The sequence below is a fragment of the Lithobates pipiens genome, unplaced genomic scaffold (genome assembly GCF_037356315.1).
Source record: "Lithobates pipiens isolate NorthernLeopardFrog02 unplaced genomic scaffold, aLitPip1_a1.2 Scaffold_19, whole genome shotgun sequence".
Taxonomy (NCBI): domain Eukaryota; kingdom Metazoa; phylum Chordata; class Amphibia; order Anura; family Ranidae; genus Lithobates; species Lithobates pipiens.
In genome coordinates, this window is record NW_027507764.1 from 79,953,246 (window position 1) to 79,975,292 (window position 22,047).

The 22,047-nt window shown below is 42.2% G+C and overlaps 1 protein-coding gene across 1 annotated transcript in view; it reads right to left on the minus strand.

Annotated features, from left to right (window-relative positions):
• SPAG6 (sperm associated antigen 6) overlaps positions 1-22,047 on the minus strand; it is a 151,380-nt gene that overhangs the window by 86,503 nt on the left and 42,830 nt on the right. The window contains exon 4 of the mRNA XM_077490957.1: positions 6,798-6,981. Within this exon, the coding sequence (XP_077347083.1) occupies positions 6,798-6,981 (184 nt within the window). The remainder of the gene's footprint in view (positions 1-6,797; positions 6,982-22,047) is intronic.

Genomic DNA, 22,047 nt, shown 5'->3' on the forward strand with positions numbered 1-22,047 from the left:
GCGGCAGAAACCGTGAGCCAATGGAAACATCGACTGGGGTGCCGGCATCGCTGGATTCCAGGACAGGTAAGTGTCCTATTATTAAAGGTCAGCAGCTACAGTATGTGTAGCTGCTGACTTTTAATTTTTTGCTGGCGGGAGGACTCCACTTTAACCACTTCCCGACCGGCGCACGACGATGTACATCGGTAGAATGACACGGGCAGGCAAACTGGCATACAGGTATGTCCATTTGAAATTGGCGCCGTGCCATCGTGTGTACATGCCGGTCGTGACCCCCGTGAGTCCGGTTGCGGGTCCCGCGGACTCGATCGCTGCGGGGATACTGAATGGGGAGATGCGGAAGTAAACAAGTGACACTGATCTCTGCTCCCTGTGATTGGAGCAGAGATCAGTGTTCACTAACACACAGCCACGCCCCCCAAAGTTAGTAACACGCCCCTAGGACACACTTAACCCCTACACTGCCACCCCCTGGTTAACCCTCTCACTGCCACTCCTGGTTAACCCCTTCACTGTCAGTGTCATTTACACAGGAATCAGTGCATTCGTATAGCACTGATTGCTGTCTAAATGATAATGGTCCCAAAAATGTGTCCGATGTTTCCGCCATAATGTCGCAGTCACAATAAAAATCGCTGATCGCCGCCATTACTAGTAAAAAAAAAATTATTATTAAAAATGCCATAAAACGATCCCCTATTTTGTAAACGCTATAAATTTTGTGCAAACCAATCAATAAACGCTTATTGCTATTTTTTTTACCAAAAATATGTAGAAGAATACGTATCGGCTTAAACTGAGGGAAACATTTTTTTTTAGATATTTTTGGGGGATATTTATTATAGCAAAATGTAAAAAACAATGCGTTTTTTTCCAAATTGTTGCTCTTTTTTTGTTTATAGCGTAAAAAAATAAAAACCGCAGGGGTGATCAAATACCACCAAAATAAAGCTCTATTTGTGGGAAAAAAAGGACGTCAATTTTGTTTTTGGGAGCCACGTGGCACGACCGCGCAATTGTCAGTTAAAGCGACACTGTGCCAAATCGCAAAAAGTGGTCTGGTCTTAAGCCAGCAAAATGGTCCGGTCTGAAAGTGGTTAAGTGTCGCCTATGGAAAATAAAGGATACTGAAGTGTGTTGCTATTTTACGGGTGCATGCAATTTTAAGGCTTGGCATGTTGGGTATTTATTTACTTTGTGTAACCTCATCTTTTATATTTTGGGTAATTTATTGCGTTTGTATGCCCTAAAATTAACTTAGTTTATTTTTTACGCTAATATCTCGTAGCATAAAAAATTGGAACTACCACTATTTTAGTCTATAGGGTGTATGCTTTCAGAAAATATATAATTTGGAGTTTTTATGTAATCTTTAGGCCTAAAATGATTCTTTAAACGTGTTAAAAAAAAAAAGGAAAAACTAGTTAAAGTGGAACTATGGGCAAATAAAAAAGACATTTAGGATGCAATTTTTCAGTAGCATTTACACAGCTTTAGTCCTGATCCTGCAAAAAAATGCCCCTGCTAACACTAAATAAGGCAGGTATAGCTTATATACAAGAGTTTCATTTTTTTTAAGCAGAATTCTCAGTTGAATCTCTCATTCAATGCATTGGCTATTCTGTGTAGCCAGTAAAAAAAAAGTAGTGGTGGAAAAGAACTTATAAAAATGACATCAATCAGTTTCTGAATGTTAATTCTTGCTTTTCTGCACAACCAAGGGTGTGCTGTTTGTCTACACTTTGTGCGGAAAGGTATCCCCCTTTCTCATCTCAGAAAGTAGGACGGTATGCTGGATATGTGTGTTTTTTTCCTATGCTATGTTTTTATGCATCATAGAACTAGTCTAATAAATGGCCATATGTGTCTTTTTAATGAGAAAATATTTTTTTGTGAGCCACAACCAGTGTGCAGTTTATTTTCTTTCCATACAGTGAAATAATTTCCCCGCGCGTTAGCCATATTAACAAGTCCTTCTGAGACGCTGTAAGTGTTGGCACGTGGCCAGCCTCTTCAGTGGGTACTGCCGGCTCACACAGGTGTACAACCTCTGGAGAGTTTCAGAATGCTGTATCACACAAGGATATAATCACATTCTATGACCTTTGAACTGTGGCAGAGCAATTCTGGAAAGCCACAGATTACCATAAATACCCACGGCTGACTATAGAGAGCAACCTGATTTTTTTTTTTTCTTTCTGCTGCGGCACAAATGAGATTAAGCATAATCCCTCTGTTTCTTGTAAAGTTCATTTCCATGTAAAACCTATAGCCCAGAACACCACTTCTGCAGTGCATCAAGCATGCTGGCCCAATGGATTTACAGCTTGCTGAATTTTAACTGTAGGCTTCCATTAGACAGAAATTGAACATCTTTGCGTCCTGTAACAATGCTTCCCATTGTGATCTGCAGCATCTGTTAGCACTGAGGTGCAGTTGGAAAATGAACAACAGTTTTACAAAAAGTTGCTTTGATTGTGCAAGGGTGCATTCACACTAATGGTTCATCCATCTCAAAAACCGATGTAAAGTTTGGGTTTATATTTGTAATTTTCATGTATTAAAATTGGACTTATAAAAAAAAAATAAAAAAAATGTGTGGGGAAAGTAAATTTAAAATTGTCAAGATCATTCACATTAAAGGATAAGCTTACTTAAAAAAAAAAAGTGCATTTACTATTTTTTTTTAGGAGCCTGGAAAGCATCGCACCAGCGAGTGATCAGCAGATCGCTGATGCCAGGTCTCTTGCAGACTGTCAGTGTAAGCTCATAAATAAACAATAGCTGCAATACATGCAATCATGTGCTAAATACCAATCTGTGCAAAGAAAATCATAAATAAATGAACGATAACTAACTGGGAAGCTGCTCTTACTTCCGCAATCACAAACTATAGGTAAAAACAGCAATAAAGATAGCTGTGCTACCCACTATACTATATGAATAATGACACAATTCTTAAAGTTTAAAGTGCTAATCAGTCCATAAAAGTGTAAAACAAAAAAATCAGCACTATATATATATATATATATATATATATATATATATATATAGCTGCAGCCTACCCAAAAAGAGGACTCCACAGAGTGTTGCCCCCCGTTGGGTCAGGGGGGATAATAGAGAAAATATATCACCTTTATAATTAGCAGCGCCATTTTCCCTGTTCTTATTACACATAGTCCATAAAAGTGCTTCAAATGAAGTGCTGTAATTATTGAACAAAAAGTGACTGTGCTCCGTCCTGATAGGTGAATATTCTGTTCCTATCACCACTCATGTACCCTCCTAGGACCGAACTCACTGCATATTGTTGACCTCAAACTGCTCTCAATGCCTCTGGTCAGCCTCTTGTGGTAAATCACTATACACAGCACCGCATACTCCCCACAGAATCATTAAAACATATACACACACAATATCTAGTGCCTCACCTGGCACCCGGAACAATCTGACATCAATGTACTGGAATGCTGCTGATCCAATGCTCCAATGCACGCTGGAGCCAGTGTGCATTCCACCAAGAGGAATGTTGATGTAGTGCTGTGCTTTTGTGCTTTTACGCAATTTGTCACCAGGAAGTCATCAGGAGGCGAGATATTGTAAGTGTGTATCTTTTTATGATTCTGTGGGGATGATTTTAATAAACAGCATCGCACAATGATATCTTTTTGGTTCCTTTCCTATACGTGTGGAGTACTGCAGTGGCACTAGATATTGTGAGGAGGCACCAGATATTGTGAGTATATATCTTTTCTAAATTCTTCGGAAAGTACTGGCGTGCTGTGGTAATACAGTGAAGTCCAAGGAATTGTCTGTAGACCTCCGAGACAGGATTGTATAGAGGCACAGATTTGGGGAAGGGTACAGAAACATTTCTGCAGCATTGGAGTTCCCAATGAGCACAGTGGCCTCCATCATCCATAAACAGAAGAAGTTTGGAACCACCAGGACTCCTCCTAGGGTGGGCCGCCCAGCCAAATTGAGCAATCGGGGGAGAAGGGTCTTAGTCAGTGAGGTGACCAAGTAGGTGGCAGGAACTGAGAGACTAGTCAGGATCAAGGGAAAAATGAATGCAACAATGTACAGAGACATCCTTGATGAAAACCTGCTCCAGAGCACTCTGGACCTCAGACTGGGGCCAAGGTTCATCTTCCAACAGGACAATGACCCTAAGCATACAGCCAAGATAACAAAGGAGTGGCTACGGGACAACTCTGTAAATGTCCTTGAGTGGCCCAGCCAGAGCCCAGACTTGAACCCGATTCAACATCTCTGGAGAGATCTGAAAATTTTTGTGTACCAATGATCCCCATCCAACCTGAGCATGAGAGGTCCTGCAAAGTAGAATGAGAGAAACTGCCCAAAAATAGGTGTGCCAAGCTTGTAGCATCATACTTAAAAAGACTTGAGGCTGTAATTGGTGCCAAAGGTGCTTCAACAAAGTATTGAACAAAGACTGTAAATACTTATGTACATGTGTTTTTTTTTTTTTTATAAATTTGCAAAGATTTCAAACAAACTTCTTTCACATTGTCATTATTGGGTATTGTCTGTAGAATTTTGAGGAAAATATTGAATTTAATCCATTTTGAAATAAGGCTGTAACATAACAAAATGTAGAAAAAGTAAAGCGATGTGAATACTTTCCGAATGCACTGTATACCAGGAGAGGCTGACCAGAGGCATTAAATCAGAGTTCCACCCAAAAATTAAACTTCTGCTTTAAGTGTTGGTGACCCCCTGAGATGCCACTTTTTTTTGGGGAGGGGAGCGGGTACCCTGTTTTTAGATGCACCCAGCTCCCACTTCCTCCCCTGGTGCAGTGGAGCCAGAAGGAAGATCACCTCTCCCCTCTCCCTCCCTGTAATGTTCTGGGACACGTCACAGGTCCCAGAAGATTGCCCGGCCATTCACAGCACGCAGCTCAGCTCGCGCATATGCAGTACACGCCCGGCTGTGAAGACACAGCCAGGCACCCACCGTTAGAAAATGCAGTGCCGCGAAGAGGAGTGGGAGAGGAGCGGGGCTTTGTGCGCCCGCATCGCTGGTAAGCGTCTGATTATTAAAAGTCAGCAGCTACACTTTTTGTAGATGCTGACTTTCAAATGGGTGGAACTCCACTCTCAAGAGTGCGGCAGTCCAGAGTCTACTTTCATTTATTGCTATTTGCCATGTTTACCGCTATCACTGAAAGTGAAAGAAAATCCCAAATGGGCTGTCCCAGGAACGGCAATACATGGGAAATCTTCCAATAGGGGCACAATGGGGGTTATTTACAAAAGGCAACTCCATTTTGCACTGAAAGTCCTGTCAGCAGGGTTCTGCTGGTGTTTAGTTCCCTGCAACACAAGGAATAAAAATCCGCACATCCCTTAGTGAAAGCAGCTCCCACTACATACATAAACACGAGATAAGAACACATTTAACCCTTTGATCACCCTCGATGTTTAACCCCTTCCGAGCCAGTTTCATTATTTCAGTGACAGTGTATATTTTTAGAACTGATCACTGATTAGTGTCACTGGTCCATATGGTAGAATACATATTGAGTTAAATTTATCAAGAAATATGTTTTTTTTTTTTACTATTATTATTGGATATGTTTTATGGCAGAAATTAAAAAAATATTTATTTTTTCCCCCAAAATTGGCGGTCATTTTTTGTTTACAGCGCAAAAAAAACAACAAAAAAAACAGTGGTGATCAAATATCACCAAAAGAAAGTTCTATTTTTGGGAAAAAACTGATATAAATTAAATTTATGTACAGCATTGCACGACCGGGCAACTGTGAGTTTAAAAAAAAAAAAAAAGGCATAATGAGCTAGAACAAAGCCCCTGCAGCCGTCTTCGTCTCCCCCTCCGGCCGGCGACATCTACCCCGGAGGTTACTTCCGGGTATCATGGCTCCGGCACTGTGATTGGCCGGAGCCGCAATGACATCACTCCCGCGCATGCACGGGAGCCGCTGGGAACGGCACAGTACAACTGAAGCAACGGCACGTACGTGCCAGTGCTTCAGTTGGCTTAAGTGCACATGTGCCGCATGACGTCGGCACATGCAAATGCAGGGATATCTCCTAAACCGTGCAGGTTTAGGAGATATCCAGTGCAGTTACAGGTAAGCTTAAATTATAGGCTTGCCTGTAGTTTAAAGTGGTTGTAAAGGGTTTACAACCACTTTAAAGTAACTCAGTGTTACAGAGAAAAAAAAAAGCCTGGTCATGAAGGGGGTAAATCTTCCAGAGGTCAAGTGGTTTATATTAACAGGCATACCTCACTTTTAAGTACACAATGGGGTTTATTTACTAAAGCTGGAAAGTGCAAAATCAGGCTCCCTTCTGTATAGAGACCAATGAGCTTCTAACTCCAGCTTGTTCAATTAAGCTTTGGTAATAAAGCTCATTGGTTTCTATGAAGAAGTGAGCCTGATTTTGCACTTTTTAGCTTTAGTAAATAAACCCCATTGTGTACTTAAAGTAGGGTATACCTGTAATGTGCTTGCAACATTCAATTTTGTACTGAATGTACCTTCCAAAACAAAACACATACACTGTTAGAAATGAGTTCATTAGAGAAAAAATTTCCATCCTGCTCCTTCAAATTTTTTTGTCATTGCAGTCAAAACAAACTTCGATTTGACCCCACTAATGATTAGAAATTTCAGCAAATGTTCTTAAAATAAAAAATTTCGAGTGACATGATAATAGTCTTTTTGCCAGTTTAAGTTAGAAAGACATTTCACGAGCCAGGAAAACTTTAACATATAAAAGATGCATGTTTGGTGACAGCGTACCTGCATTATGCCGTGCTATACATCCTAAAGCCCAGGCTGCGGCTTCTTTCACACCAGGGTCAAAGTCCTCCAAGCAAATAACCAGGGTATCCACGGCTCCACAATCCACTATTGACTGCGCCAACTGAGGAGAATGCTTGGCAACAGCTCGGAGAACAAACGCGGCAGCTTTCTTATAGAAGCGCTGTGGGAAGAGGAACAGGCTGAAGTTATTACATAAAACAGTTACATGCAGCAGCTGATGAATTCTCATGTCATGTCTTACAAGTTCAATGTGATTTTCTAGAATCCCTCTTATCAACATAAAGATTTTCAGCATCACCAATGAAGTTATTCAATCTTCTTAATAACTAAGGGCCAGTTCACACCACATGCAGTCCAGTACGTTTTTTTCGGCATCAAAAACGCATGTAACGTAGGTTATATGGTTTTCAATGGCATAGTTCACACCAGAGCTGGCAGTTTCAGTGCGTTCCAGTTCCGGAAAAAAAAAGTAGAACATGCTGCATTTTTTCTGCACTGGACTGTACTGGAACACTAAAACGCATCAAAAACGCACTGAAGTGCACCGGAACACACCTAAATGCACCAAAAACACACTGCAACACACTTGTTATTATTTAAGGTTAAGAAAAAAAGAGGGGGGGGGGAGCACTGGACTGCATCAAAAAAATGCACCAAAAATGCACTGAAACGCATCAAAATTTTTCTTTATTGTAAAGCCTCATACACATGATCGGATTATTGGCCAACAAAATCGTGCACTTTTGTACGAAGGGCATTGGCCCAAACTTGTCTTGCATACACACGGCACACAATTGTTAGCCAACAATCATGAACGTAGTGACGTACTACGTGGTTTTTCAGCTCTTTAGCGCCACCCTTTGGGTTCCTTCCGCTAATTTCGTGTGTTGATTCGTGCTTTTTATTTCGTGCTTTTCAGTTCGTTTCTGAATGGCCGGCCATCAACCAGACATGTTGTATTTGTTTTCTTTTTTAAAGCACAGTAAAAAAAAGTGTGGAGAATAATACATGGCTGTGTGTTTTACTTTAAATGTCAGTTTGGGAGTTGGCAGTTATATTTAAAAAAATACAATGTAAAATTAACAAGGGACATCAACATAGTTGTATCTTTGATCTTAAAAACTTTAGGATAATGGTGTTGTGGTAACTTGCCAAATAAAAAAAAAGCATAATAATATTATTCTTGATATCACTAGAAAAAAAAAGCCTTTAAAAGTTTGTTTGCAATAACTCCATCAGTATCACCAGCAAAGCAGCTTCATTATTATCCCATTAAAGAAGAAGAGAATGCGCGCTGCATTTCGAGATTTCATAATTTGCCGCGTCTCGAATGTTCATTCTCCATTATGAACGCTGGTTTACAAGACCGACCGCTTCTGGCTCGTCCTTGCTTATGAGCATGAGTGTTTGTACTTTGGACTTTTGTCTGATTTATGTACACACGCTCGGAAAATCCGACAACACACATTTGTCCCTGTAAAATGTGAAAACCTGCTAGCCAACATTTGTTAGCGGAAAGTCCAACAACAATTGTCCGATGGAGCATACACACAGTCGGATTTACCGACAACAGCCTGACATCGAACATTTCCCATCAGAAAGTCTGATCGTGTGTACGAGGCTTAAAGCGGAGGTTCACACTAAAAAGGAACCTCCGCTTTTCGGAATCCCCCCCCCTCCGGTGTCACATTTGGCACCTTTCAGGGGGGAGGGGGGTGCAGATACCTGTATAATACAGGTATTTGCACCCACTTCCGGGCATAGATATCTGCAGAATCTGCGGGTATCTACACCACTTCCTGTCCCCCCCCCCACTGTTTGCTGGGAAACACACGGGTCCCAGAGACAGGGGGGACCATCCGTATTGCGCAGTGCGACTGGTGCATGCACAGTAGGGGACCGGGAAGTGAGCCCGAAATCACTTCCTGATTCCCTCACCGAAGATGGCGGCGGCAGCACCCGAGAGCCGAGCGACCCATTGGCTTCGGGTACTGACATTGCGGGCACGCTGGACAGGTAAGTGTCCATATTTTAAAAGTCAGCAGCTGCAGTATTTGTAGCTGCTGACTTTTAAAATAAAACATTTTGGCGGAACTCCGCTTTAAGCCTCAGCTCTAAAAACGCCCAACAAGACAAATCCCATTCATTTCAATGGCCCCTGTTCACATCTGAGCGTTCTGTCGCCTAAAGCAGTGTTTCTCAACTCCAGTCCTCAAGGCGCCCCAACAGGTCATGTTTTCAGGCTCACCATTATTTTGCACAGGTGATTTGATCAGTTTCACTGCCTTAGTAATTACCACAGACATTTCATCTGAGGGAAATCCTGAAAACATGACCTGTTGGGGCGCCTTGAGGACCGGAGTTGAGAAACACTGGCCTAAAGCAAGACGTCCGTCACTCAAAAAAGCTTATTTTTTTGGCAGATTACAGGCGTTTTAGTTCTTTTACGTTGGTGACCTTTTGAACTTCAAAACGCCTGTACAAAAACGCTGGAAAAACGGCCAAAAAACACCTGTAAAAAGCAATCAATTAGATGTAAACGGAACCTAATACAATACAATACTTTTTTATATTCAGGCTGCAAAATCCCTTTTAAAAATGGACCATATTTGCTAAACAGTTGATAAGGGATTTTAAGTAAATAATTTGGAAGATTACATTCAAAGGTTCTCCCTCACCTGTTACATACAAAATGGAGGATATCTGCAATGATAATTAGTCCAGGATTAAAAATTAATTTCCCAAAAGGCTTACAGATATGATGTGACTGGGGTACGGATATACACATCAGCAGAATATTAAACTCTTCATTTTTTGTAGAAACTGAATGGAATGTGCTTATTAAAATAAGTCATAGATTTATGAAGCACTGGCAGCTTAAAACAATTGATGTATCAATGGCAGAGATATTGATTCATGTACAGCTAATAAAACAGGCCGTGTAATATATGCAGTATTCAGGATCTACACTGCACTTAGCACAATTTCCCTCTGCAAAGATTTTGCCATCTGGGCGAAAGCACCTCGGGTCATTATCATTTTCAAGTGAGCTACATTCATTTTTTTGGATCTCAGAAATGATTTTTCCGTTCCACACACATAATGCTGCTTTGAAAAACGGCCAAGGATCACGCCAGAAGATTTTCTTCTCTTTTTGGATTCATCACAAAGCAAACAAGAATAAATGCACTAAAAAATCTTCACTGACTGACTACAGGCAAGCAAGGCTTTCGGGCCTAGTGGTTTGGTAACTGTCTCAAAGAAACAGAAATCCGCCACAAATGAAGCAGACCCAGCCTACAGCTGCAAATGGTGTTTATGGATCTTTTTTCCCCCATATAGTTTTATTTTTTTTAGGAGTTTTTTTTTTTTTTTTAACAAAATCAAAACCTCATAAAGGAAAGAAGAACAAACAAAGAAGGTACATTATAAAAGAAAGATTTAATAAGGCCCAAAGATAAGATAAATATACAAGGATGGTTTTTCATATTTTTGTTCCCCAATTTCAGCATCACAATGTTGCAATTATTATTATTATACAGGATTTATATAGCGCCAACAGTTTGTGCAGTGCTTTACAACATGAGGGCACACAGTACACTTACAATACAAATCAATACAAAGGAGGGACTAGAGGGCCCTGCTCGTTAGAGCTTACAATCTAGAAATAAAGGTCTTTACCAAGCGGAAATGCCGCATACACACGACCAGACTTTCCTTCAGAATAAACTCTGGCGGTCTTTCCGACAGAGTTTCCGGCGGAATTCCGACCGAACGGACTTGCTTACACACGATCACACCAAAGTCCGTTCGTTTCGAATGTGATGAGGTACAACGGGACTAGAAAAGGAAGTTCAATAGCCAGTAGCCAATAACTGCCCTTGTGTCGTATTTCGTCTGTCGGAATAGCATACACAACGGTTTTCCCCATGGGAATTGATTCAGTCGGAAAGATTTAAAACATGTTCTATTTTTAGGTCCGTCAGACTTTTTGAAAAAAAAAGTCAGCTGAAGCCCACACACGATCGGAATATCCGATTAAATTATTCCGTCATCTTGTTTAATATCCAATTACAATACGACTCCCAGTCGCCTGGTTGTTGGCAATACAATTCCTCCCATGCCGATTTCATTCATGTCTTTTGGGATTGTACAGAAATATAACAATTGGCTGAATGTAGTACAATGTATAAAATCGGTCATGACAATAAGCATACTCCCCACTGTGGAGATTTGCTTCCTGGGATTGGTAGACCCCTTGGCCCCTACAAAGGTGATCTGAAATCTCCTAACCACGGTGTTCCATTATGCCAGGAAAAGTATTAAGCCCTGTACACACGACCGGACTTTCCGACAACAAAACCATGAAGTTTGTTCGAAGGGCGTTGGCTCAAACTTGTCTTGCATACACACAGTCACACAAATATTTTCCAATTATGAACGTAGTGATGTAATAGACGTACTACGTGGTTTTTCAGTTCTTTAGCTCCTTCTGCTAATTTCGTGTTAGTATAAGTTTGGTGAGTGTTGATTCGTGCTTTTCCTTTTTGCGTTTTTCATTTCGTGCTTTTCAGTTCATTTTTGAATGGCCGTTCGTCAACCAGATATGGTGCGGAATCGGAGGAGATAACCTGTTATTTATTATTGGCCCTGGAGTTACTGCTTTGACATTATTTTTTTGGTTGAATAATTTTTTGATTTGGTATATATTCTATATTTTTGGATGCATAGAATGCACTTTTTGGTTAAGTTCTATTGGCAGATAGCATGTCTATTTTTTTTTTCAATGCAAAAATAAAAAAATAAAAAAAGCATAATAATATTATTCTTGATATCACTAGAAAAAAAAGCCTTTGAAAATTTGTTTGGAATAACTCCATCAGTATCACCAGCAAAGCAGCTTCATTATTATCCCATTAAAGAAGAAGAGAATTGTGCGCTGCATTTGGAGATTTCATAATTTGCCACGTCACGATTGTTAATTCTTCATTACAAAGGCTAGTTTACAAGACCGACCGCTTCTGCTTCAGAGCATGCATGTTTGTACTTTGGACTTTTGTCCGACAGACTTGTGTACACATGCTCGGAAAGTCCGACCACACACATTTGTTAGCGGAAAATTTGAGAACATGCTAGCCAACAATTGTCTGATTGAGCATACACACAGTCAGACTTTCTGCCAACAAGCTCACATCCAACATTTCCCGTCGGAAAATCCGATCGTGTGTACGCGGCATTGTTCTTTCTTGGAAGAAATCTACTGCCTGACCATTACAGCCTGCAAGACTCTGATAAACAAAACCCTGCGTTTTTATAAAGCCACATATACCAGTAGAGGGGTCCCAGCAAAATTTGACAACGTGTGGGAAGGCTGGGTGACTGATACATCTATTGTATCAGAGTGAGAGCTGTCTGAATGCAGTTCAACTTTTTAATAATACTATAATACTGTATGTAGTGGTCCCTATTGAAATTTGATGGGGATAGGTATCTGATTGTATTGCATATGAGATCTACACTCACCAGCAACTTTATTAGGTACACCTTGCTAGGTTGGACCCCCTTTTTCCTTCAGAACTGCCTTCATTCTTTATTGCATATGTTCAACAAGGTGTTGGAAACATTCTTTCGAGATTTTGATATATTCTGACGTGATAGCATCATGCAGTTGCTCCAGATTTGTCAGCTGCACATCCATGATGCAAATCTCCTGTTCCACCACATTCCAAAGGTGCTCTATTGGATGAGATCTGGTGACTGTGGAGGCCATTGGAGTACAGTGATCTCATTTTCATGTTCAAGAAACCTGTGGTGAGATGATTTGATCTTTGTGACATGGTGCATTATCCTGCTGGAAGGAGCCATCAGAAGATGGGTACAGTGTAGTCATATAGGGATGGACATGGTCAGCAACAATACTCAGGTAGGCCATGGCTCAATTAGTACTGAGGGGCCCAAAGTGTGCCAAGAAAATATCCCCCACACCATTACACCACCAGCCTGAAATGTTGATACAAGACAGGATGGATCCATGCTTTCATGTTGTTTACACCAAATTCTGACCCTACCATCTGAATGTTGCAGCTGAAATCGAGACCCATCAGACCAGGCAACGTTTTTCCAATCTTCTATTGTCCAATTTTATGGAGTCTGTGCGAATTGTAGCCTCTGTTTCCTGTTCTTAGCTGACAGGGGTGGCACCCGATGTGGTCTTCTGAATGAGGAATGTGCTGTGTATTCAGAGATGGTATTCTGCATACTTTGGTTGTAACGGGTTGTTATTTGAATTACTGTTGTCTTTCTATCATCTCAAACCATCAATACATCAATACATCAATAAGGCATTTTCGTCCACACAACAGCCGCTCACTGGATATTTTCTATTTTTTTTGGACCATTCTCTGTAAACCCTAGAGATGGCTGTTCCAGCCATCAACAGTTTTTAAATACTCAGACCAGCCCGTCTGGTACCAACAACCATGCAACATTCAAAGTCACTTAAATCCCCTTTCTTCCCCATTCTGCTTGTTTTGAGCTTCAACAAGTGGTCTTCATCACATCTAGATGTCTAAATGCATTGAGTTGCTGCCATGTGATTGGCTGATTAGCAATTTGTGTTACCAAGTAATTTAACAGGTGTACCTAATAATGTGGCCAGTGAGTGAATTTTTGTGAAGTTTTTTTTTTTTTTTTTCAAAATACCGGCTACATGAAAACTGTTATGGGAAAATTATTTTTTCAGGGGACTTGTAGTTGGCTCTTATACAGAGTCTGCCCTTTGCTCTTTGTCAGGCCATTTGTGCTCATGCATGACTCTTATCTGGTTTTTGTTCCTTTCTTAGTTGTTTGTTTTGTCGTTTGACAAAGTGTCATGTTTGTGCTATGTTGGAAAATTAATAAAAAACAGTTTTCCAATTACAATACGACCAGATAATGAATAAAATGACCTTTTCACTATAGAAACATAATCTGCATAACCAGTTTGACAGGCATAGAGGGTGGGAGAGAGGGTAAAGTGAAGCAAAAGGGTCACCAGGAAATAGGGAACAGGAGCAGGGTGCAGGATTTGAGGATCATGGGTGAACATCAAGAAAGGCATGGTTGAGTTGCTTCATATATGTACACCTTCTACAAACACACCATTATAAACAGTCTCATTCTATAACACAGTCTAAAACTATCCTTATACAATCTTTATACACCCATCAGATTAGAGAAGAGAGATAGGAACCAACCAAGGACCCACCAGTGTAGTAACTGATAAATCAAAGATAATGATGATGATTTTAAAGAAATAGACATGGTGTATTGGGGTCCAGTCCAGCGCTTTATCAAGCGGTAACTACAGGTTGAGGGGTGGAGCTCTTTTTACTTACAACTAATACTTCCGAAGGATGTTCTATCTAGGCTGTTTCAGCCTAAAAGAGAAGGCCAGATTAGTATTTTTCAAACACAGCATGTACCCATTAGGACAAGATATCCCCCCCCCCCCCCCCACACACACACACACACACACTACAATACAGGTATGGACTGTTTTAAGCTGGCTGAACATTAAAAAAACTATTTTGGTGCCTTTAAATAACTAATGCGTGACATAGCCTGGCATGGTACAATAGTCCTATCCATCCTTTTTGAACCAGGATGCTGTGGCACTCTGGGGTGCCTTGGTAAAATGCCTAAAAATTGCCCCAAACTGCCCAAAAATTGTCCAGAAGCCAGCAAATGGATCAAGCCTGCCCTTTTGTTACACAAAGCCACAGGTCTTTCAGAAAATGTATACTTTTTCAGGGGTATAAAGTTATTCTAGCAAAGAATGTGTATTTTAATATGTGTGTGAAAAATGTTCATTTAATTTTCTTAGAAGTCCTCTTTTGTTGGTTTCAGCACCTACGGTCACTTATGACTATGTCCACTTCCTGGAAATCTGTCCTCCCTGGATGCTACCCTTGCTGGGCTACAGGCCGTCCACGCCACCTTAGCTCCCATTAGTGATGCCCCTTTTGGGGGGTCCATGATCTTTAATGCCACACTTTCATCATGCGGCTACACTTGTAAGTATCTCAGAGAGTGGGGCTTTTATAGTTAATCTTTTATTATTTTTCCATATTTATCCCTCTTTTTTTCCTTAATAGGGTCAGACCATATAGAAATTCTTTCTATCATATAACATTACTTATCCAATCCACGCGCATGCTCCTGAAGAGTGGATCAATCCACAAAATGCATAGAGCTACTATATGCCGTGCTTCTATTCATCATTTGTTTTAATTTATATTCTTTAGTATGTGCATTATGTGATCTTTAATATCTGTAATCATGTGGAAATCTGCCGTTATTGTATGTACACACACACACATATATATATATATATATATATACATACATATTTATATATATATATATATATACATATATATGAATTGTATTGGTTACTGTATCTATTTGTGATTACCATTATGTTATACGTATATACATATATATATATATATATATATATATATATATATATATATATATATATAATATATATATGTAATATTGACTTTACAATAAATTCAAAGTTTTTACACCTACATGCTTACATACTTCATTTAAGGTCCCACTTTCTTTTCCCCCCACTTTTTTCATTTAGATAGGGATGGGGGCACCTTACCAGGTCATCGCCTCATTTATAGTCCCAAATTGTTTTTCTCTTTTTTTTTCATATATAATATAGGGCTTACATAAAGTTTAAATCTAAAAATCTAGGAGAAAAAAATCTAAAATATTCCTGTGCCTGAAAAGAAGTTCATCCATTTAGTTGGTTTGGTTTGCTGGTGCTACAACACTCAGGTCATTTTAAAACAATAAAGGGGTTAAGGGCTGCCCCAAGAGATGCCAGTTTTATTGCACTTTTTAAAATCTGATGTGGGCACCGAAGGTGAAAAGGCCCGGTGCAGTTCACTATCAGTTCTCGGAACCAAGACTGAGAAAGTTTCCACTTACTTAGGTTTATTTGCTAAAGCTGGCTTCTGTCCAGCGACTCTGGAACTGAGAGACAGATTAAATGTGTTTGTGCTTCAGTACTCTGTGCAGTTTATCATCCTGACAATTTTTTTAAATTAACCCCGAAAGGCCTTCAAAAGCATTTACAGCTGGCCCCACCACCAGTAAACGGGTAAACTTAGCTATTTATAGGCTGCTACATTGTATGTATTTCAAGCTCAGAAATGCATTCAGGGACGAGGAAGGACTGTGGCGCACGTTCCAAAAATATAGGCATAACATTAAATAAAAAAGAAAAATAAATAGTCTCCTTCTAACCAAGAAAATTACATAATTTATTTTTAAGAGCCCCCCCCCCCCCCCCCCCAAGTCCACCTCTTCTTAAGTAAACCTGTCAGATATTTAAAAGCTAATCCCTTGGCTGCCGCCGCAGGGTGGAAGGATTTCATTTTTAATAATCTGACATTAGATGGTTAAATCCTGGCTGTTAATGCACAGCAAAGCAACCTGTGGCTCTCCGAAAGTCAGCGAGGGTGAAATAAGATTAACTAAGCCTCAGCTGACTGTTGAATTGTTATTATATGGAACAACTGAGATGTGGTTAAACAACAACCGTAGATGGCACATACAAATCCACAAAAGGAATGTGTATGCAAATTAGGAAAAGGCTTAACTTCATGTGAAATAGCAAGATGGTGGTGAAAAGTCTGCATTTGCTCTCTTAGGCATCAATGCTGTTCTTATGTCATTACAGTAGCTGTGACACGATCACCAAGTGATCTGGGATCCTTTGTTCAATGCAACCAAACACAGTAAACAGGATAATCCCTAAATTGACAACACCTTTCCACTTAGGTCCATCAAGTTTGTGTACTAATCTGCGTTACTGTCTCTCTATGTGGCATATTCACAAATAAAATTCTAGTTAAGAGACATATAAACAGCTACAGGGCTCTGCGTTTAAAGTCCGATTCCACACACTTAATCATTTAACTTGGAAGAGAACCAAAGTAAAGAGAGCCTTTTTTTTATTTTTTATAATTTTTGGGCTTCTGATTAAAAATATATTTATATATTTAAATTGGGCTTTAACTCCTTCATGCATTAGTTAAAACAAATCTTAAAAGTGGTTGTTAGGCTCGGTTCACACAGGGGCGACTAGGGGCGACACGACTTTGGGAAGGCAACTTGGAGAAGACTTGTGAATGATTGACAGCGCGACTTCGCACTACTTAACAGCGCGACTTACAAGTCACCCCAGGCCAGGCGACTTTTGCCGTGGCCAATCAGAGAATGAGCTCTGAAGGGGGAACTCCACGCCAAATTTCTGAAAAAAATTTGGCGTGGGTTCCCCCTCCGAGAGCATACCAGGCCCTTAGGTCTGGTATGGGTTCCAAGGGGAACCCCCCTACGCCGAAAAAATGGCGTGGGGGTCCCCCCCAGATCCACACCAGACCCTTATCCGAGCACGCTACCCGGCCGGCCAGGAAAGGGGGTGGGGACGAGCGGGCGGCCCCCCCCTCCTGAGCTGTACCAGGCCGCGTGCCCTCAACATGGGGGGTGCCTTGGGGGAGCAACTTGTCCCCATGTTGATGAGGACAAGGGCCTCTTCCCGACAACCCTGGCCGTTGGTTGTCGGGGTCTGCGGGCGGGGGGCTTATCGGAATCCGGGAGCCCCCTTTAATAAGGGGGCCCCCGGATACCGGCCCCCCACCCTATGTGAATGAGTATGGGGTACAATGTACCCCTACCCATTCACCTGTAAAATAAAAGTACAAAAAAAAACACAACACACGAGATAAAATACTTTATTGCACAGCTCCGGGGGTCTTCCGTCTTCGGGGGTCTTCTCGCCGGACTCCTCCGCTATCTTCTTCTAGCTCTTTTGCTAGCGGAGGAGTCCGGCTTTCTTCCTCGCCGCCGGCCTCTTCTTCCGACTTCGGGGGTCTTGTCCCCCTCTTCGGTTCTTCTGCCGGGCCACCGCGCCTTCTTATAGCTCTTTTACAGGCGGTGGGCCGGTCTTCTGTCGCCGCCGTCGCCGCCTTCCGTTCTTCTTCTCCAGGAGATGTTGACTCGACGCTCTCTCCGGCCGCAATGCCAGGGAAGCGCTGCGCTGCCACTTATATAGGGACAAGGGGCGGTGTCACATGGGTTGATGTCACATGGGTTGGTCACATGGGTTGATGTCACATGGTAAGGGGGCGGGGTCACCATGTGACATCAACCCATGTGACCAACCCATGTGACATCAACCCATGTGACACCGCCCCTTGTCCCTATATAAGTGGCAGCGCAGCGCTTCCCTGGCATTGCGGCCGGAGAGAGCGTCGAGTCAACATCTCCTGGAGAAGAAGAACGGAAGGCGGCGACAGAAGACCGGCCCACCGCCTGTAAAAGAGCTATAAGAAGGCGCGGTGGCCCGGCAGAAGAACCGAGGAGGGGGACAAGACCCCCGAAGTCGGAAGAAGAGGCCGGCGGCGAGGAAGAAAGCCGGACTCCTCCGCTAGCAAAAGAGCTAGAAGAAGATAGCGGAGGAGTCCGGCGAGAAGACCCCCGAAGACGGAAGACCCCCGGAGCTGTGCAATAAAGTATTTTATCTCGTGTGTTGTGTTTTTTTTTGTACTTTTATTTTACAGGTGAATGGGTAGGGGTACATTGTACCCCATACTCATTCACATAGGGTGGGGGGCCAGTATCCGGGGGCCCCTTTATTAAAGGGGGCTCCCGGATTCCGATAAGCCCCCCGCCCGCAGACCCCGACAACCAACGGCCAGGGTTGTCGGGAAGAGGCCCTTGTCCTCATCAACATGGGGACAAGGTGCTTTGGGGTGGGGGGGCCACACACCCCCCCTCCCCCAAGGCACCCCCCATGTTGAGGGCACGCGGCCTGGTACCGCTCGTCCCCACCCCCTTTCCTGGCCGGCCGGGTAGCGTGCTCGGATAAGGGTCTGGTGTGGATCTGGGGGGACCCCCACGCCGTTTTTTCGGCGTAGGGGGGTTCCCCTTGGAATCCATACCAGACCTAAGGGCCTGGTATGCTCTCGGAGGGGGAACCCACGCCAAATTTTTTTCAGAAATTTGGCGTGGAGTTCCCCCTTCAGAGCTAGTAATTCTGTCAAAGTCTCCTACTTATAGACAGAGATCCGACTTGGAGGCGACCTCCATTGAAATCAATGGGTACAAGTCGCCTACAAGTCGGATTGAAGTAGTACAGGAACTTCTTTTGAAGTCGGAGGCGACTTCAGTCGCGTGCATTAAGACGGCTCTCATTCACTTACATTGATTTTTAAATGTTGTCCGACCTGAGGCGACCAGGGGCGACCTCAAGTCGGATCGCAGTCGCCCCTGTGTGAACCGAGCCTTAAGCCACTGTCATATCTACATATAACCCCCTTGGTTTCCTAATGCTATGTGCCACAGTGTCTGTGTTTTATAAAAAAAAAAATGCTGACTATACCTGATTTCAGAGCGCCCTTCCACGCTCACGTGACTGGCTGCCTCTCTCGATCTGACAGGTACAGCGGGAGGGGCTGAGGACCTCCCGATGATGTCAGTCGAGAGGAGAGGAGGAGGGAGCCGGCCGGTCACGTGAATGCCGAGCGGAAACTCTGAAATGAGGTATAGCAGGTATTTTTTAAATAAAAACACAGACACTGTGGCACATAACATTAGGAAACAAAGAGGATTATATGAAGAATCAAAAGTAATTTCAGCAGCAGGAGGGGAGGGGTCAGGCATTGGTAAGAGCTGACAGGCAGAGAGGGGAACGGGGAGAGGAAGACAGAGGAGAGAGCGGATGACGGAGGCATGTAAACTGACCACAGTGTCAGGACTTTGCAGCCATGATAAACCAGGTGGTCAGTTTACAGGGGGGGGGGGGGGGCAGAACCAGGCAGGATCAGCCAGGTATTTCAGGTGATACAGGGGGTCAAATGACACAACACAAGCCCTGTGCTGCATAATAAGATGCTTTAAAGAAACAGGATCCATTTTTTTCTTTTTTTTAGGGTACAAACGCTTTAAAGCCTGAACCAAGTTTTGCAACTTTGGCATATATTAGTAAAACTGTACATATCGCAACTACTTAGTGTATACAGATGAATTATACCTTGATTTTTCAGGACTAATTTAGTTTTCAATTGGTAGTATATGGTAATACAGTAGATATTAACTGTTCTTTTATTAGCAAAGGGAATCTGGCCCAAAATAGTCAAATCAAAATTCATTGTTAAAATTTATCGGTAAAATCCTCCCACTCCTAATATTCACAGTAATGTAATTTAAAGTGTAAGTTCACCTTTACAAAAAATCTGTAAGGTGAATTTACAGTGGACCCCTGTCCCGCTGTACCCGAAGCTGGTGAACTCCCATTCTGATAGATCGTATAGCCGCTTTACCAGTCAGAGGATTTGAAATCCCTGGGCTTTCTCTCCTCTTCGCCCACAGTGACAGGACGGGCTACGTGGGTTCTGATTGGTCAGCACCACCCATGTGACAGCGCCGACCAATTAAAATGCTCCTAAACGTATTTGTTATTTGTAATCATAGTACAGCCAATAAACAATAGCGTGCATTTTGCTTTTCTATCCTACTGAAACACACTGCCACTAAATAAAGAAACTTTTTTTTTTAACCCTGCCTAAAACAAACTGATGCAGATCTTTGACCCTGACCTAGACCCTGACCCTGGTCATTTTATCTTTACTTTTGATTTATTTTTATATTACGCACACTTTTTTTAAACTCCTCACTAAGGCCCCTTTCACACAGGGCAGATTCCATTGCAATCAGCAAAGTATCAGCTCACAGATACTCTGCTGATTGGAGCAAAGTGAGCGGATGGCGCATCCATGTTCGCTCAGCTTCTGCAGAGCAGACATGGACAGAGCCCACTCTGCTCTATGGGCAGCCGGGAGTAAATGGACTTCACTGTATGTTTATACCTGACTACCCTCTGATTCGATCTGCCTAAAAGGAGGAGGACAGATCCCCTTCAGTTTTCTTTTAGTGGACCAGACCAGACCCAGAAGTAGGCAGGTGTAAGCAGACACAAGTCCGTTTACAACCACCTGTCCATAGGAATTCACAGACCTTCCGATCAGGTCCGTCTGAAAAACCAACATGTGGCCATGATCGGATCACCAATATAAAAGGGGCCTAAGAGTAAAAGATACTTTTTATGTGTCTGTTTTACCGTTTCTTGGAACCTTTAAATTAGTTAAATTTTTACTGGGTCTTGGTCTCCCTTGACTTCGGGGCTTGCCACCTGCATCCTCTGTTTCTTGACTGTGCCTCAGTAACTAAAACATGCTCTGTCATTGGAAAGTGGGATGGTAGTTTGTAAAGCTTAGCCCAATAGGAATAAGCCAAGCCCAAGTATCAAGAATAAATGAAATTCAAAGTGGCCAACACATATACATTTTCTGGCTATCAAAGGCATCCTTGTGGATTCAGGACTTTTACAAATTTAAAAGGGCTGACCTTTCAGATACTCCTAATATTTGAAAGGAAAAAATAGATACCACAAAATACCTTCTTTGTGTGCCTCTCTGATTAAAGTCAGTGTAAAGGCAGAAGGTTTATTATATTAATGTAAAGCTATGCATTAAGATAAAAAGCCTTTTGTGTGCAGCAGCCCCCCCCCCCCCCGCCCCCTCAGCCCCTAATACTTGCCTAAGGTCCTTTAAGATCCAGTGATGTTGCAGGGATGTCTTGGCTGGCCAGGACTCCCCTCCACATTATCACTGACTGAGTGGACACAAGGAGCTGCAGCTTGGGTCGGGTGCCCCTATAACAAGCTTCTTGCTGTAGAGGCACTCAACAGAAGGAAGTGGCCAGGAGCACTGAAGTGGGACTCCAGAAAAGGAGGATCCAGATGCTCTGTGCAAAACCACTGCACAGAGCAGGTAAGTATAACATGTTTGTTATTTTTAACTAAAAAAAACAAGACTTTAGTATCACTTTAAGTCTGGTCTGAGCTAAGCCCTGACTACCTATCTGCAAACTGTCCAATGACAGTGTACTTTATAGCCACTCAAATGCTCTCAGCGGACATGAGGGTAGTAGTCTAATGGTGTCAGCTCCTAGGCAAGACTTAAATAGCATTCAAAGACACCTACAAACTACCAAAAAGACTCTGTGTTTGAAATGTCAGATGACGATTGAAGCTCCAATCTGTTTACCAATTGTGAAACAATTTAGGATGCTTTCTAAGACCCCTTTCACACCGAGGGCGTTT